Here is an 18,292-nt window from a genome sequence, read left to right as displayed (position 1 = left end):
TAAATATCATGGTTATGGGAGTATCTTTGTACTGCACTTATTCACTTCTCTTCACTTCACAACAGACTCGAGCACTTCATGTACAAGCTGTGATCTATAATCTCTTCTTTGTGTTTAACTATATTGTTTATTGATATTTAAAATAAATAATTGAACTCGTTTTACAAGTACATTCTTAAGTAAAACAATAACATATGCCTATGGGATCCATCTTTGTACTGAATCATACCATCAATGGCTTGTAGTTCTTGAGATGGAACAAAACCTGCCGAGGGGAGCTTAAACAAACCAGGTTGTATAGAATACAGAAAGCAACTCATCCATATGTTTAACAACAACTGCCTCCATAGCAGACACCAAATCATGAGTAAGAATTGGAATTTGTGAAAGTAGAAGGTCAAGCGTTAAATAAAAAATAGCTTCAGCCGTAAACCGTGCATAATTACAAGCCCTAATTCTGCTAAGACATACTTCAATTTAATGTAGAATCATTTCTGGTATAAAAATGAAAGATTTTTTATACTATGTCTCATTAATGATATCTTACAGGAAGATGTTTGACAAGCTGTTGCTCCTCAGCTTTACAAAGCTCCTAGGCCAGAGATGCCACATTCATTGAAACTAGGTAAAGCACTGCCACCGATTGTGATAGATGGTCATACTAAACCTCTGTCTAAATTTTTAGGACCAGAGATTTGGATTTTATTTGAAAATTTTAAACTTATCATTCTTGAAATGGAATGGATTAAAATAAATCCTTCAAATTGGGAGCTCTTTCCGGGATTTCTGAAATACAAAGAATCTATACTTCCTCTCCATGTGGTTAATGATTATGCTGGCAAAGTAGTTACATTTTTTAGAGCCTTTCAGCATGAAAGTGACTTAAAGGCAAATTTTTTAGCTGTTGCAACTCATGGAAAAAAGTTCAAAATAACAAAGATAATTCTAGTTTTAAACATCATAAATAGTAACATAATGTTTTAATTTTTTCACCAAAGATACATTTAAAAGAACTCGATACTTAGAACTCTTAAAAAAATTTTTTTTTTAATTTAAAGTAGAGAAATAATAAAATTGCTTATGCTTTAAATTTACACAACTTCTAGTTTGCCGTATACAGCAAACTATAAATTTTTTTAATATCTTATGTTTGTGTTTGTTTTTGCGTCAAACTATAAATTGTGTCTTATACCTTATATCTTATAATATAAGTCTTATAAGTTACATGTAAGATATAAGAAATTTCTGCTAATGTAATAATTAAAAAAGGAGGAAAATTACTTTTTGATATATGGGTTTTTTTCCGTATGTCTAAAACGGACGGCTTAGAAGTGTATCTTTAAGTCTGAAATTTTCCAATGGGTCTTACTTGCACCTTAATTCATGATTTAAGATACCATGCTATTTTTGTAAAGACTTTCAGACTTTTCCTTCAGGCCCCTTAAAACCACGGAACCTTATTTTATAAAAAAAAAAAAAAAAAGACTTTATAAAGATTTTATGAAAAACTTTCAAACCCAATATGCAAAGCTTAGCAGTGCACCTATGAATCTGAAATTTTTTAGAAGTCAACCCAACACCTGAATTCGCAATAAAAGAAACCATTATATGTTTTTTTTCGATGAGATTGCAGCGAGGATTTAGTTCTTTCAAATCCACCTTTTTTAGACTTACTATAAAAGTATTAAATTTTACTTTAAAACATTTTTGTTTAATACATTCATTTACACGATTAATTCATTTAAACATTTCTTGTAATAATTCTAGCAGAAACCAAATATGCATTTATACATTTTAAACGGGTTTCTTTGTTAACCGTTACAGTTCTTCATAGTTTTAACAATATTACTTCATAGTACTATGATTACTGGGATAGTAGGGTTATTAATGGAAAGTTTAGCTTAAAATAATTGAGACCAATCTTGAGCGTACAGGCATAACGTTTTGATCCGTTATAAATAAAGGCACTTTAACACATTTGTAATTTCGCCTTTAACTATGTAAGCATTAAATATAAATCAAATTATTGACGCAATCAATAAGTCTCTTTTCTTTTGTATTATATTTCAATAAAGAAAGAATTCCAAAGAACAAAATGATATTTATGTTGAACCAAATAAAGTGACATTTAAGTTTCATTTGAAATATCTACATTGTTTAATAACATAAAAAAAATCCTGATTTTGCACTCGCAAAAGATAACACTACGAGATGTAGATGGAGTATTTTTGGAGCAAACTTACTTGGTATAGTATGGAGTATTTCTGGAATAAACTTGGTATACAAGCATGAACTCATCGTTTACACCCCTCTCTTTAGGTTGGAAATCTTATATTGACGTAAATATCAGATTTCTTCCATTAATTTATTTTGCTTTCCAGGCATTCCTGCTGATCAATCTTGGATATCCAATCTGGTATCTGAAAAGATCATGAGCTTTGTAATAAAACTTTTTTCCTCTTTTGGTTCAAAATGATAGATATGAGTAAACTATAACAATTCAAACTGACAAGGTTACTAAATTTATAAAACATAATTTAACTAGAATGTAATTAGTGGAGATTTATTAGTTACCTTCTGGTACCACTTTGAAAGTAGTTAATTAGTCTCTACTTATTTTATTCTTCATGAAGTTTGTTTGTTAATATTTGAAAATATGTTTTAACTGTAAATTTTAAGGGCAGCAAGTTGAATAGTACAATAGATGCTATCTTGGTCAGGTTTTAATGCTGAAGAAACTGATTTCCTCCCTTTACTGAGTTACAGGTATAGATCTAATATTTTCAGTCCAGTAAGATAAAAGGGAACATATTAGCTCATAGCAGATGGAAATTTTATCAAAGTTATAAAAAATCATAAGGAAGAAAAAAAGAAAAGAGAATAAAACCTTACTTGCTTTTCTATATGAAGCATCTGTGATATCTTCTGTGTGATCTGTGATATCTTCATAATCTAACATCTGATTAGAATTGGAAGAAAACTTAGAAAATGGATAGACAAAATTATGTAATATATATTTGTCATATGTAATATATATTTATAGCACATGGCTGGAAACTTTATAGTCAACAAAAGGTCAAACTTTAAATTCTCTAATCTATTTGGATAAAAATGTAAAATGCACATCTTTTACCAGTTTACATAGAAAGTGTGGTCGCCAAAAAATATTTTTAAATGTTATGTTATTCACAATTTTATGTCAAAGTTTAAAAAAAAATAAAACAATATTTTGAAATGTAAATAAACGTCCTGTTTTGTCAAAAACCTTCACCTTGAAATTTTCAATTTTTTCTGTTGTTTCACCCAAGTACCTTTAAAAGAATAACATCAACGTTTGTCTTTAAATCAGCAATATAAAAAAGGAAATAAGTGCAAATATTGAAATTATTTGGTATCGAAATTGCGTTTTATAATTGCCGAATTTGAAAAAATAATTTCAGAATTCTAAAAAAGTTTATTTTTATAACTGTGTTTTATAATTTTATAATTGACAAATTTTGACTATTTAAAAAACTTATGATTTTGTCAGTGAATGGGTCTTTTAACTTTTGGATTTAGGATATTTGGATATCTATTAAATAAAATAATTTAAAAAAAATAGGGCCTGGCATTTTTACGTAATTTGTAATTTATAGGATATTGTTACTACTCTTGACCAAAATGTAATGATGTGGCACAGTTCAGTATTTTCCCCACAATTTCCTCTGAATCCTTTATTGGAAGTAGATAGGAGATATAAATAATATTATTTTCAGGAAAGTTTTAGTAAAACTAACGAAATAGCTAACGAAAATATGTGTTACAAACATTACCTATTACTAATTGACAGCCTTGGCAAATGGATTGAAGTGTCAAAGTTACCACATAACATAAATGGTTTTCTCAGTTTAAAACTATGATGTGTGTGTGTGTGTGTGTGTGTGTGTGTGTGTGTGTGTGTGTGTGTGTGTGTGTGTGTGTGTGTGTGTATCATATATATTTATATACTTTATATTTATATATATATATATATATATATATATATATATATAATATATATATATATATATATATATATATATATATATATATATATATATATATATATATATATATATATATATATATATATATATATATATATATATATATATATATATATATGGCGCTACTCCACTTTCTCCCCCCCCCCCCCCTAATTTTATGATTGATTCTGATAGAGAATTTTATGCTGATTAAGAATCGTATAAAAACATGGGTCTCAAAATCAACGGAAAGTGCTCTAATCTGGTGTTGAAAGTACAAAAATATACCACAAATCGCTAATATTCGCCATCTTGAATTCACTAACTTTACGGTTGATATTGTTTTTAACCGCAAAACATTGCCAGCCTGGTTTTTACTATAAGGAATTTTTTCTGGTTTAATATAGATAGCGATTCCACGGCTCAACGAAAAACATCTGACGTTTGACAAAAAACACGAAATTTTCATGAACTTTACTCTCATATCTTTTTGTATGCTTAAGCAAACACCTTGAGGTTTTTTGAATCAATTAGTGTTACTCAACCTCTTTCCAGCCAAATATAGAAAGTACTATGGATTATATGGCTTCATTTAAATTTTATCCATATCTTAAGACCACTTTTAAGAAAAAAGCTTGAAGCGGGAACGTTTTTTTAAAACGAAGCTTTTGGAGGTTAGGATTCCTTAATACTAAAACACATCCAATTTTTATAAAATTTTCCGTATATGTTAAAAAAGGGATGAGGAATCTATGGAATGTGGACACTTTTTAACTTTTATACATAAATTTTTAGTTCTTAGCGTTTCAAAACTTCAAGGTTAATTTTTTTTTTAAAAAAAGTTTTTTTTAAAAGTGTCCAGGTGGAAATTGCAAGTTTAGTCTTTCCTCTTTTTATAACAAGTATTTATTTATGTTTTCTTGAAGAATAGATTCTAAGGATTTGTATACAGAAATTATGTATATATATATCTATATTCCTTCGCATATTTTATGACGTCTTTTATTTTTATTTTCGCGACGTAAGAATCATTGTATATGTTTATGTTATATGTTTTAAAAGAAAGTCAATAGTTTTTTAGAATTATTTTTATAATAAAAAAATTTTTATCTTTTTTTAAAGTGAATTGTAGAATATAATCAATGAAAGAATTTTTCAACTTATTTGACAAAAGTTTTAAAAGACACTCAAGCTAACAAACTAAGAATCCAGTTGAAGCAAATTGACGCGATAAGAGTAATTGCCATTGAATTTCATTACCTGCTAAGAGAAAAAAAATGCGGTCAATACACCTGATTATGAACTTAACGCACCGGTTCTTTGTTCTTTTATTCGAAATCTTTTATATAAAAAATAAAAACCAGGCTGTTGATACTTTGAAAGGATAACTTTTAAACAAAAAAAAATCACTTTTCAAGATGACGAATATTAGCGATTTGTGGTATATTTTTGTACTTTCAACATCAGATTAGAGCACTTTCCGTTGATTTTGAGACCCATGTTTTTATACGATTCTTAATCAGCATAAAATTCTCTATCAGAATCAATCATAAAATTAGGGGGGGGGGGGGGGGAGAAAGTGGAGTAGCGCCTATATATATATATATATATATATATATATATATATATATATATATATATATATATATATATATATATATATATATATATATATATATATATATATAATTGTATATTATTACTATATATGTTTTGTTAGCTATATATATATGTGGACATATTTCATTTATTGAACTAAAAAACTGTCATTTTTTGCAACACAATTGGTAATATTCGCTGTGTTTTTCGTGAGTGAAAAGAGGGAAAAGCAACCTTTGCTCTTTAAAAGTCATGTCCGGGCACGATCATTTTATCGCGTTTTAATTGGTTGATTTTAGAAATTCAGTTTAAAATAACTGGTTGCAATCTCAGGCTTCAAAAGTTTTTTTTCTCTAACTAATTTGATTGGTTCGTTATGATGTCATGTATGATGGCCTCTTTAAATTGTAAATTTTAACAACATTAGCACTTTTTTTTAGTAAGCAAAAACGTGTCGAAACCGAATAATCGAAAAATCTTGAAGGTAAGAAATACTTCGTGTTGATTTATGAAATGTGTGTGTTTGTTTACAAAATCTCTATGAATTTTAAAGGTTTTGTCATATATAAACTTTTTTTTTTGAAATATTCAGGCACTTCACAATTGAATGTTCATTTAGTCCCGCAACAACACGGTTTCTCTGACCACATTATGTTGTCCACTTCTTTAAATCTGGACTTATTCTTAATCTTTCTAAATAAACTAATAATCAAAAGATGTGTTGCTGCTACATTCCCTAAACTTCCTTGTTTATGGCAACACAGTGTTTTTGCTTTAGAAATTCAACTTTTTTAAAATTTTTCTTTTAATAAATAAACTGTTAAGAGTAAAAATTTTCCCAAGGGATTTGTTGGTTATTACCCAGTTACAAAAACATTTTTTTAATATCATTACTAAGTTAATTACATTCTTATTTGATCATTTTAAATGAATGTTCATATTGATAGCAAAAGTTAGGTTGATGTAATTTTTAATAGAGTTGATTAATTTTTTATTTGAAAACTTGAAACTTCAAACATGACTTAGAATACATTTCTTTGAATAGACACTAAATTAGATACCAATTTTTATATTCTAAAATGTGATCATGTTTTTTTGAGAAGCCTGCCTGTGAAACCTGGTGTCTTAACTTTAAATTTTAAATCTCAATCTATTTAACTCTATTGTCTAACATTTTCTGAAAATCTTTTAGATGGGAACTATAAATGACCAGTTTCATTTGTACATAGATGCAATTAATGAACTTGTTGAAAGTAACAATGACTTCATGACTCCAAGCCCCCATGAAGATCAATATTTTCCAGAGGAGGAAAATCAACTGACATTTTTATTTCCAGAAAATGATGTAAGCTACTCAGATTCTTACAAAAAATCTGACATTAACATTCACAATGAAGAGTCAGCTAAAGTCCAGCAACCTGATTTTCTAGAATTAATTTTAAACAGTAATGATTTAAGTTTCATTTACCCTATGTCAGATGCTCCACCTACAATCAGTCATAAGAACTTCTCTTCATGCATACCAACAGTTCCTATTAGTGTTATAAAGCCTGACACACCTGGTTCTATAAGGTTTGAAGATGACGATGAACCTGATGATACCGAGAGAATCCTCATGGAGTTCCATCAACCTGAGTTAAATAAAGAGAATGAAAGTAAGGTTATCAGTGATGATGATTTAATTGTTATGCCTGTTCGACAATTAAATGTAAAACTCAAGAATCTTTCTAAAGATGAAAAGGCAAAACTTAAAGCTAGACGAAGGTTGTTAAAGAATCGTGGTTATGCTCAAACATGCCGAGAGAGAAGAATATGCTCTCAAAAAACAATTTTGGAGGAAAATGAGCACCTCAAAAAACTTTTAGAGCAGCAAATACTAGAAAAAAACATTATTCAGACCAAATATAATAATCTGAAAAATTTAATTAAAAAAGCAAAACTTGCAAGGTTTCAAAGAACAATCTGCTAATAGTCATTTAGTATTGTAAATAGTTTGTATATTTATATATAAAAATGTATTTTTTTTTTTTTTAACTTTTTTTTAATGTTTAAATTGAAAGCTGTTCTGATAACTTAATTTAGGTTGAAAATAGAATGTTGGTCAATAAATCTGTATTTTTAAAAAATAACAGAATTTCTTTCGTCTAATTTTTTAAACTTTACAGTTTTACCCATTTTTGTGTAAAATTATAGATGGGTAGGTATTTAATGTTATGTTTCAATGTGGTATCAGTATTTTGATTAACTTCATTTTAGCTGTAAAAAATATTGTCATGAAAAAATCGTATTATGATTTTAATCCAAAAAAATTTTGAGTATTAGTTTTAGAATTGGGAGGGAGAGAGGTGGGGAGGTGGCTCATATTCGTTAAGTTACTATACTTTATTCGTTATTATTCTTTAAAAGCAGAAAAGCCAAATGCCGATGCTTAGAATTATTTCCTTAAAGCAAATAAATATCAGCTAACCTAATTTAGACCACCACATTTTAACTGGTCATAAATTGGTTTACCAGTTAATTTAAGTATGATGCATTCACAATTCGTAAGGTGATAAGCATCACGTTATTTACGTAAAAATATTTTCTTAAAACCTGAACAAATAAGACTATTTAAAAAATAACTTGTAGAAAGTGATTTGTCTCTATTCGAGTAAGTCAAAGTAATTGCTTATTAAATGCTCAGGTTTTTTTTGTGTTTTTTTTTTCGATATTGCTAAAGAATCGAAATGTGCAGGTAAAATTATTTTGAACCTCCCATCTTATAGAAACTTTAATTTCAATTCCAATGATACTTTTTTTCGGGTTTAAAGTAAAAAAAAAAAAAAATTAAAAAATTAGAAAAAGTAAAGCCAATCCCTCAATTAATTATCTTACATTCTCCATGAATAGATAGGCGCCAATAAGAATTAAACTAATTTGATTTAAAGTTAGTCTGCAAAAATGACATTAAAAAAATTTGTTTATCATTCACGTTCGAAATGTCAGCAAGATAAAAAGTCGTACAATCGAGATGATATAGATGCTGGGTTAGCTGATATAGAAGATAAAAACAACTCAATAAGAAAAATTGTATTCAAATATGGGATTCCATTCTCAACACTAAGATCCTAAGAACAGCAATAATAGAAGATTCAAGGGATAAAGCTCAACAAATGAATGGGGTTATGGTTTAACACAGAATGTCATGGAGTTGGTATGCGGTTACCTTCTTCATACAAATCAAACAGATATATTCAAAAATGGCAAATCTTGCAGTGACTGGCTTTATGCATCCGATGAACTGATTGTCAAAAGAAATTTCAACAAGAAAAAATTATACTTAGCATCTTCCTAAGGTCGCTTCTTACACGCAAGAAATAAATGATAATTATTGAGAAGTTGTCGCAAAACAATATTATTCGTCTGGTGTATTATACGGTTTTCATATTTGGAACTGCAGTTAAACTGGTATTTGTGATGGCTAAGGGAAAGCAACCATAGTGTACCGAAAGAGCAAGCAAAACCAAACTTCAGAGCTTGCACTAAATATTAAATCTATTTTTATTTCAGTGATGCGTAAAAACATTGCTTAATACAAGGGGTTCTCAGATGTCTCCAATTTTACGGAGAAGAGCTCAATAATTACAAAATAGGTTTACATAACACTCTCTCATGTAAAAATCTGAGCGATTGAAAACTATATTTAACACCCAATCTTATAAAAGTCGATTTGATCCGAATAAATTATTATAGTAAATTACCAGGGTAAGTTTCAGGATCAGGGAATTTCCTGGTCGGGTAAAAGTTAATTTTATGCATAAAGATTTACCACTGGATTTTACCTTTCGCTGGAAGTCCAAGGTAAATTCTAATGCAATAGGTTTCAAGAAACAATTTGCCTTTTTTTTGCGATTTTTCTGTTTCAACCAAACAGAAAAATCGCAGAAAGTAATTTTTACTTCAATACTCAAACTTAAATTACTTTAAAACTTTTTTTTCAAATATGTACTTTGTATTTTTTATTACTAGGTTTTTCTTATAGAAAAATTTTAGTTTGGAAGATAATTATTTTGTTCAGTGAGCTCTTACTGTAATCGTAAATCTTGGTTGTATACAGCTAGCAAGATTTGATCAATTTAAAATCTTCTGAATTTTGTTCACCTGATTGACTTAATGATAAACTAAAAAACACTTTTTCTCGATTCAAATTCACGAATCGTGAATCACGATCCTCAATAAATTCTTATAAACATATCTCACCAAAATGGCTACAGATGAACCATTAGTTTTATATATTTTTAAAATTAATCAAAAGTCAATCAGAAGTCTAAGGGGAAACTAAAAAGTTAAAAGTTCGATCTCTAATAAGTTTCTTTCAATGAAAATCTTTTCATTGATCTTTCTTTCAACGACATACAATTGATAAATGTTTGCAAAAGTAACATTTTGTAGTTAATTTAAAACTTAATATGTATAAATTATCATATCATTTTCAAAATGTCTACCTTTTATTACTAAATAAATATTAAAAAGATGGAAAATTCTTAACATTTTGTTGGCCATAAGTATAATATCGTTATACTATTTTTTTAGCGATACGATACGATACAATACGATGAGACCATACAAGACAGCATGGTTTTATATTATTTAATTGTAAACGAGACTAAATATGCAAATAATTTTAACAGAAAATAATGACGCTTGTCTAGTAATTATTTAAAACTCAATTTAAGAATCGATTTGATTTGTTACAGGAAAAAAGATGGGTATCTAAAATTAGAGCAAAGAATTTTTTCAAAAACTTCTTTACAGTAGATGTGAGATTTTCTAGAAACCTTCAAATTCTTTTTTAAAAAATCAATAAAATTTACAAGAGCTTGGTGGAAATTTAAAAGAGTTTGGTGGAAATTTACAAGAGTTTGGTGGAAATTTACAAGAGTTTGGTGGATATTTGCAAGAGTTTGGTGGAAATAACGATTGTTAGAAATGATATTTTCCATATCTCCTCAGCGAATGACATTAGCTAATATGGATATTTGTTGATGCGTTAGAAAATCTTTTTAATTTTATTCAAAAGTAGAAATTAAAAATAGTTTTTATTGGATCTATTTGATTAATTTACAAAAAAAAAAATAAAAATTGAAACTTAAAGCTTAACCAACTTACCATCACTTAATAAATGCTGTCCTTCAATGTAACTCTTCTGTGCCCTAAATTTTAATCCGACAAATAGCTTTAAGAAACAAAGCCAAGCACGTTAATGATCAAATAAATCCGGTTAAAAATGAATCCGGTTAAAAATAAATCCAGTTGAAAAATATAATATTTAACTTTTTTTTTTTGTTAAACTTAAACTTATTATTTATTACCTAAAAATTATTATTTATAAACTATTATTAATCTATTTCCTCAAAAACAAAAAATTCGCTCTAGAGAAGATAATGACACAGGAATGCAAGGCGCTGCCTTTGCCTTCTTGTTTCACCATCGTCATCATCATTCGAAGGAAATATTGCATCCTTTACAAGAGCGAAACTCCAGCCTGAAATACGAAGTCCATGTTCGACACTGGAGACTTGTCACAATAGCAAAACGAAACTTCAAAGTCATATAAATTTATGGCCTGTCTTATTTTAAACGCAGTCTGCAGCCGATACAAAGTAGCATTAATAGCAGCATTAAATTATCAACAGTAGTATGAAAAAGTTTTTTATATCTTCCTCTTTTTACAACAATATAAAAAATTTGTTTCATAATGCTTTAGACGAGAGAGGATTCAGAGTGGGTTATCATTTTATCGAACTCCTCAACCATTTGCACAGTGTTGTTCTAAAGATTTAAATTTTTAATTGGTCTAAAATTTAAAATAAATTGGTTTAACCAATTCAAATTCGTTTTGATTTTGGATATTGATTGTTGAAAATGAGATCACATAACAACACCCTGGGAAGATTCAAAATACTTGAAGTTAATCAGTTTAAAATTTTTTGAATTTAAATTTAAATTTTGAGTTTAAATTTAAATGAACTTCTGTTTTGTTAAAAGTAGCTGAGCAAATTGTTTATCAAAAGTTTACTAAGATAGTAAAACGTGTTGTTGTTGATTGTATGCTCATAGTTTAAAGATCTTCATGAAAATGCTTAAACTTTTTGTAAATAGGTTTTTAGCCAATACTTTCAAACCACATGAGATTGATTTCTTATGCTACAAAATGTTTTTGAATAATAAGATAAGATAAGCGGTCAGTAAATTAATCATCTCTTCCTCGTTATTTTTTCCTAAATATGAAAATATAAGAAAAAATTTACATGTCTACTGTCTTGGATTGGCTTTTCTTCATAGAATCATTTGAGACAACCCCCTTCCCTCCCCCCTCCCCCCACCACCACCACAGCGTAACCAAATAGTTAATAGCTGATAGTTACTCTAAGAATCTTAGTATTATTACTCAATCAAATAAAAATCCTAAAAAAACTTTGGTAAGAGAAACTTTTTGCGCGTTTAAGACTTTTTATATGAAAAAGTATATATCTTGCCGCCTTGCATTAAATCAGCACAGAAATTTACCAAGCTTTAGAACTTAGCTGTCTTGTAGCAATTGATGGGAAATATGTAATCAATAATGCTCCTGCTAAGGGCAGAATCTTGTATTTCAACTATAAAAGGAGTTTAGCATGATATTATCACAAGAGTTCTTTGGGACTGGTAATAGATAACAACCTTTTAAAATTTTTAGGTAGGACATGAAAGTCTGCTTACAGTGAAAGTATTTTATTTCTTTATTTCTTTATGATTGTATAAGAGGGCATTGCACTCAAACCAATTACGCATTTGGAAGAAACAAACTTGATGCTTCAAAATGCGGCATTAAAGTTAAAGAGACCGCTAATTAAGATTAATTCACTTTTTTTTTGATATTTTATTAGGAGCTTAGAATTTATAATTAGCCATTAAACGTTTATTTCCAAAGATTGTTAAAACTTTTCAAAGAGATTTTCCAAAAATGAATTATAAAGAAACGCGTATTTAGCGGAAAGAAACACGTATTTAGCGGAAATACACCACAACCTTTTCACAATCAACAGGTGCTTAACAAGAAACTACTCTTCGGTTTTTCGATTTTTAATTGGTTAAGTTTAAAAAATAGAAAACAAGTTCAAAATTTTTTATCAAGCTACGACATGATAGTAATCTTATGTGAACAGACGTTTTAATTGAGAAAATTTTTTACAGTAGGAAAAAATCTCCAAAGTTTTTACAGGAGAACAAATAATTCGAAATTGTAGCATACTTTTGTTACGTATGCGTATAAAAGTCCTTTAAACTTTAAGCAATTGCAATTATCAATATCGTTCTGCATGATTCAACTCATTTTTGGTAAAATTAAAGGTACAGAATCACAATTTTTAGTTTTATCAACTCTAAAACTTTTTTACATTTTTATTCTGCAACATTAAATTTTTTTTTTTTTTAGAGCTCAGAAAATGAATATAGAAAGAATTTGTGTCGTTTTTACTTTTACGTTTCTTCTTGCATCTTATGGTGTGAGTTCCTCACCTCTAGTAAGTCATTTAATAATCATACAAAAATTAATGTTTTTACATGATAATAAAAAAAAAAAATTAGTTTAGTAATTTAAAGCAGGGGTTTAAGTGAGTCAGTTGGCTTTTAAACAACTGTTTGTGGCCGAAGTTTATAATTTAATAATTTTATTAAGTTTCCGCAATTTTTATTTTATTTTAGATTAAGAGACAGCGTAGACATTCAGGTAATTTTTAAACTTTAAAGCTATTTACGTTCTAAATTACTGACTTGGTAATATAAGGTTTTTCTTTAATCCGCTTCCAAAAAAATCGAATTTAAGGTCAAAAGAAAATAAAACCTTTCCGTTTATTTTCTTAGAACCTCTACTTCGATGTATTGATTATCTTGGCTTCACAGAGGAGGAAACTCGATTCCAATGTGAGGAGGAGAAAACCTGCTATTATCACCCACTTACCGATAAATATGCTCTGCACCCTAGATGTCTGGTAAGACAGCGATATGTACCCTTTTTTTGAATTCAACCTTACCGTAATAACGTTTTTGGCTAAGCATGCATTTATATCTCCAAATATTCAATACTAAATGTTCGTATACGGTTAAATAGGGAAGAGTAAGTATTTGTATACTGACGAAGAGTGAAGTTTAAATAAATATAAAATCTTAACCTTAAACTAATTGCTAAGCAGAAAATAGGCTTTTTTTGAATTCGCTTTTTCTTTAAAAAAAAGAAAAGAAAAAGAAAAGCGACACACGGACTCGAATTGCTTCTTTTCTGCTAACAAAAACTTCTTTCCTAAACTAGGATACCGCTAATAACTGAGACGTCACTCAATAACTACAGTATTGGACAAAACATTTGCAACCAAATAATGCTAATTTAGCTTCTTTATATAAAAGTGCTGCATTTTTTCAATTTAGAGAAATAACTATGTAACTATTTAGAGACAAAGTTCTTCAAGTTTTATTCATCACAAAGTTCATTATTTGTACACGAAAGTTAATAAATTAATCAAAAGTATTAAAAAAAGTTGATTTCCTTCTGGACAAAACAAGTGCAACTCGACAAAATGTTGACCAAACTGTATTTCGCTATTAATATTTCGTGGCGAATCCTTTGTTGTTGATCACAGCCTTGCATCTTCGAGGCATAGATTCGATCAGGTGATCAATGAAACTTTGTGGAATCGCTGCCCAGGCCTTTTGGATTTGCTCAAACAGTTGATCCTTATTACGAACACCTTCACGATTAATTCTGCGGTTGACGATCTCCAACAGGTTCTCAATAGGGTTGAGATCCGGAGATTGAGGCGGCCAATCCATCACCAATAGGTGGTTGTCTTGAACTACTTGACTACTTTTGCAGTGTATTTCGGATCGTTTTCTTGCTGAAAAACCCATTTTATTGGCATATTCCGTTCAGCATGAGGTAGCATAACATCTTTCAGGATATTTTTATACATGAAACGGTCCATTATTCCATCGTTTCGATGTATTGGACCTAGAGCGTTAGCAGAAAAACACCCCCAGACCATTACATTGCCTCCACCATGCTTCACGGTCTTATGGCAGTGACGTAAATCGAGGCGATATCCGGCCGGTCGACGTCACGGCAAATGCCATCGCTCCTAATGATGTTGAACTTCGATTCATCACTGAACAGGACAGTTGGCCATTTTTGCACATTCCAGTCAATATGAGATGTAGCAAACAGGAGTCTTTTCTTCTGGTTTTTTAGTGAAATCAGCGGTTTCTTTGCAGGGCGTCGAGAAAACAATCCGGCTTCAACAGCACGTCGTCTGGTTGTTCGGTCCGATACAGGCAGCTCTAATTGCTTTTGTATCTCGACTGATGATATCCAGGGATCCTTATTCACGGATCTGACGATCATAGAATCCTCTCTAGAAATGGTGGAACGCGGTCTTCCACCTTTGTTATCTGCTGCCAAAATCCCCGTAGAACGATATTTGGAACATAGTCTTGATACGGTCCATTTTTTCACGCGATATTTATCACAAATACTTTTTTGTGACATTCCACTTACGTAATCGCCAATAATTTTCTCTTTCTTAGTTCCAATCCAAGACTGTCGGGAGCCATTTTTGCACTTGAAGTCATAAAAATAATAAAAATAAATAATCACGCTTCTCAAGGTTTACCGTGTTACATTTACCTTATGATGATACAATAATGCTCTGTGGAACACAACGTCTTGGTTGGATGTGGACTGTATTGATGTAATGAAACACTTGTTGTATTTCACTTCTTGTATTGATGTTCTTCGATAAAACACTTTGATAAAACTCACTTCGATAAACTGTCTTGATAATACTGACTGATTGACTTCCATATGCGGACTGAATTACATGTCGATTTACATGTCTCTTATATAGTAAAATGAACCTGTGTGAACCTGTTCTGGAAGATTCTAGATGCTTCTTTTCGATGCTTCTGGAAGCTTCTGGATGCGTCTGGATGCTTCTGAATGTTTCTGGATATTTCTGGATGCTACTGGATGCTTCCAGATGCTTCTTCTGGAAACCTTTGGAAGCTTCTGCATGCTTCTGGAAACTTCTGGAAACTTCTGGATACTTCCTTTAATTATTAAAAAACTTCCGTGACGTTGACACGGACCAGACTTAAGAAAATGAAACAAACCAAAAAAGTTGCACTAGTTTTGTCCGCTGCAAAATGGCACTTGTCAACGAAATTCTGCCTGTGTGCTGTCACCTGTCAGCTGATTGCTCATGTCATGGCATGCTATGACTCCAGACTCCTGAACTGTTTGCTGTGGTTGTATAGTTCGTTTCGTTTTTAAGACATGTAAAATTAGGAACACTTTTTATCATTGTTCGATGTTGGTTGCAAATGTTTTTTCCAATACTGTATATTGCGTTACTAAAGTTCGATCATATTTTTCTGTTGTTTTTATACGGCCTGTTTTTCTTTGTCTTATTTTTATTACTTGTTTAGTGGTAGTGTTTATGAAAATCTTATATTAGATTCATTTTTTTTTTTAGGAAGGTTTTTAAAGATTGAAAGAAGTAAGTTTTTATTTTGTTTGTTTGAACAAAAACAATATTGACTTGAACTTTGTGTATGAAAAGATTGCAATCCAGTCATATAATTGAGAAACATTAATATAAGTTAGAATAAGTTTTGCATTTACTTGTAGTATTCAAAAAATTCTCCTTGTCTATCAGAAAAATCTATCAAAAAATATTTATCTCTCAGTGAAATTGAGTCGACGAATTCGAGCTTAGGGTTGGGCGGGTTAGCCGACTCGACTCGTTTCTTGATGATTCCGAGTTCGAGTTCACGATAGCACGGATCAGAGTTCGAACTAAAGTTCAGTTCATTTAATCTTGTTTTTATTCTTTTCTAATTATAAGGTTGAACTCATGTTTTTTTTATTTTTTAACAACATGGCCACAACCCAGCCGGCACAAAGATGTCTAAAAGAAGTCTAAAAGACGTCGAAAAAAGATCTAAAAGAGGTTTTTCTGTTTTTAAAACATCTCCTTAGACGTCTGAAACGTCAGTCGTAAAGACGCAATTTTAAACATATCTAAAAGGGTGTTTAGTTTAATTCTTTTTTTGAAGCTGAACTTAAACGCTTTTATTAAGTAACTATTATTAACTCAATATTTGTAAAAGAAAATTAATGATGAATTTCTATTATTAAATTTCTTTTAAGAATATTGAAGTTAATAATAAGTTAAATAATAGATTTTAACATAAGTACAGTGCTTTAAGATTATTATAAGCTTAAAGTGTGTATTTAAACACTAGAAACTATTTAACTTATGCTAACAGCAGTTCGCTCTTGAATTGGAGAAATAAAAAACTTTCATTGATCATACATACCTCTATTTATTTTGAAAAATTACACATATATATGCTAAACTACAGAGAAAGTAAATAGTCGCAAGTTAAGACCTAGAAAATTGCATTATAATTCTAAGATTATTAATTCGCTTAAAAATCACCTTTACAACTAATTGTTATTGTGACTTTGTCATACCAAGAAAAGACATCTTAACTACGTCACAAAAACGCAATTTTTCTTGGACGTGTTCTCGGAGAGCGAAGTTAGAGATCTTTAAGACGCTTGTGCCAGCAGGGAATCTTATATAATCTAGCATGTCATAAAAAAAAATCTTCATGTACGTGTATTTATTTTTGATAGAAATCTCTTAAATCTATTAGATCAATCACAAAAGAAAACAATCTTCCTCGATTATTTATATTCAAAGTTTAAAATTTAGTAAAAATAAAATATTTTTTGGCTGGTTGATTGAAGGCTGATTCCTGAGGACTTTTCTACCAATATTAAGCTATAATTTTTTTAAAATAGGACCTCCTTGTTGAAGGTTCTATTTTGATAATAATAAAAGTAATAATAATAATAATAATAATAATAATAATAATAATAATAATAATAATAATAATAATAATAATAATAATAATAATAATAATAATAATAATAATAATAATAATAATAATAATAATAATAATAATAATAATAATAATAATAATAATAATAATAATAATAATAATAATAATAATAATAATAATAATGATAATAATAATAATAATAATAACAATAATTTTTAGAAAATAGTTTCATCCAATAGAAGATTCTTCAGAAAAGCTCAGTTTTTTGTTAGTTTTATAAAATATTTACAAAAAACATATAAAAAATCATAATTCTAAAATTTATTTTCAGGACGAAAATGTTGGGAGCAGCTACAAATGTATTTATAAATTGAAAGAAAAAACATTACGCAGTTACATCGGTGTCTTTTACTTCCCAATCCCTTGCTTTTGGCAAACACAGCCAAAAAAATATCAAAAAATATCTTAAAATAAATTTACAAACGACAGATTGTTTTGGTAATTTGGTGAAAGGGCAGCTAAAATTTAGTATATCTAAATTGTTTCAGAGATATTATATATATCCTTATTTATAACAAAAACAAATTGAATTCATAAAATGAAAGCAATATTTACAATTATAACAAAGCACTTGGTATAGTACTTAAATTTCAAAAACCATGAGAAAAAACCAATAAACAAAAACCACAAATTAAGAATTTATGGTGTTCTGACGTTAAAAAGATATACATGACCAGTTAGCCTTCTGACATCAAAAGATTACATAC

General features: G+C 29.2%; 1 protein-coding gene and 2 long non-coding RNA genes across 5 annotated transcripts; 2 read left to right on the top strand and 1 right to left on the bottom strand.

Annotated features, from left to right (window-relative positions):
* Positions 1-2,047: 2,047 nt before the first annotated feature.
* On the bottom strand, positions 2,048-3,913 carry LOC149878564 (uncharacterized). Of its 2 annotated transcripts, XR_016447643.1 has the most exons (3): positions 2,893-3,913; positions 2,575-2,774; positions 2,048-2,420 (listed from the first exon to the last, which is right to left on the bottom strand). It is a non-coding gene; the product is annotated as an uncharacterized LOC149878564 (long non-coding RNA). The 2 variants fall into 2 exon arrangements; XR_016447642.1 differs by having other exon boundaries at positions 2,575-3,913.
* A 2,054-nt stretch (positions 3,914-5,967) lies between these two features.
* On the top strand, positions 5,968-7,626 carry LOC149878563 (uncharacterized). The gene is made up of 2 exons (XM_090072407.1): positions 5,968-6,087; positions 6,796-7,626. Exon 2 carries the CDS (start codon positions 6,796-6,798, stop codon positions 7,570-7,572), a length of 777 nt encoding a protein of 258 aa, XP_089928533.1. The 5' UTR covers positions 5,968-6,087; the 3' UTR covers positions 7,573-7,626.
* A 5,197-nt stretch (positions 7,627-12,823) lies between these two features.
* Positions 12,824-17,923, top strand: LOC149878562 (uncharacterized). Of its 2 annotated transcripts, none has more exons than XR_016447669.1 (6): positions 12,824-12,974; positions 13,060-13,147; positions 13,329-13,353; positions 13,488-13,615; positions 16,148-16,171; positions 17,857-17,923. It is a non-coding gene; the product is annotated as an uncharacterized LOC149878562 (long non-coding RNA). The 2 variants fall into 2 exon arrangements; XR_016447670.1 differs by lacking the exon at positions 17,857-17,923 and adding an exon at positions 16,362-17,437.
* The last annotated feature ends 369 nt before the right edge of the window (positions 17,924-18,292 follow it).

Source organism: Hydra viridissima, unplaced genomic scaffold (genome assembly GCF_058129835.1).
Source record: "Hydra viridissima isolate aposymbiotic clone 2 unplaced genomic scaffold, HvirCarnegie_v1 scaffold_15, whole genome shotgun sequence".
NCBI classification, from domain to species: Eukaryota; Metazoa; Cnidaria; class Hydrozoa; order Anthoathecata; family Hydridae; genus Hydra; species Hydra viridissima.
Note: the sequence above shows the minus strand (reverse complement) of the source record. Positions and strands in the feature narration are given on the sequence as shown.

Bases quoted from the DNA above. Each gene is read 5' to 3' on its own strand.
- LOC149878563 (XM_090072407.1), top strand. From the start codon at position 6,796: ATGGGAACTATAAATGACCAGTTTCATTTGTACATAGATGCAATTAAT.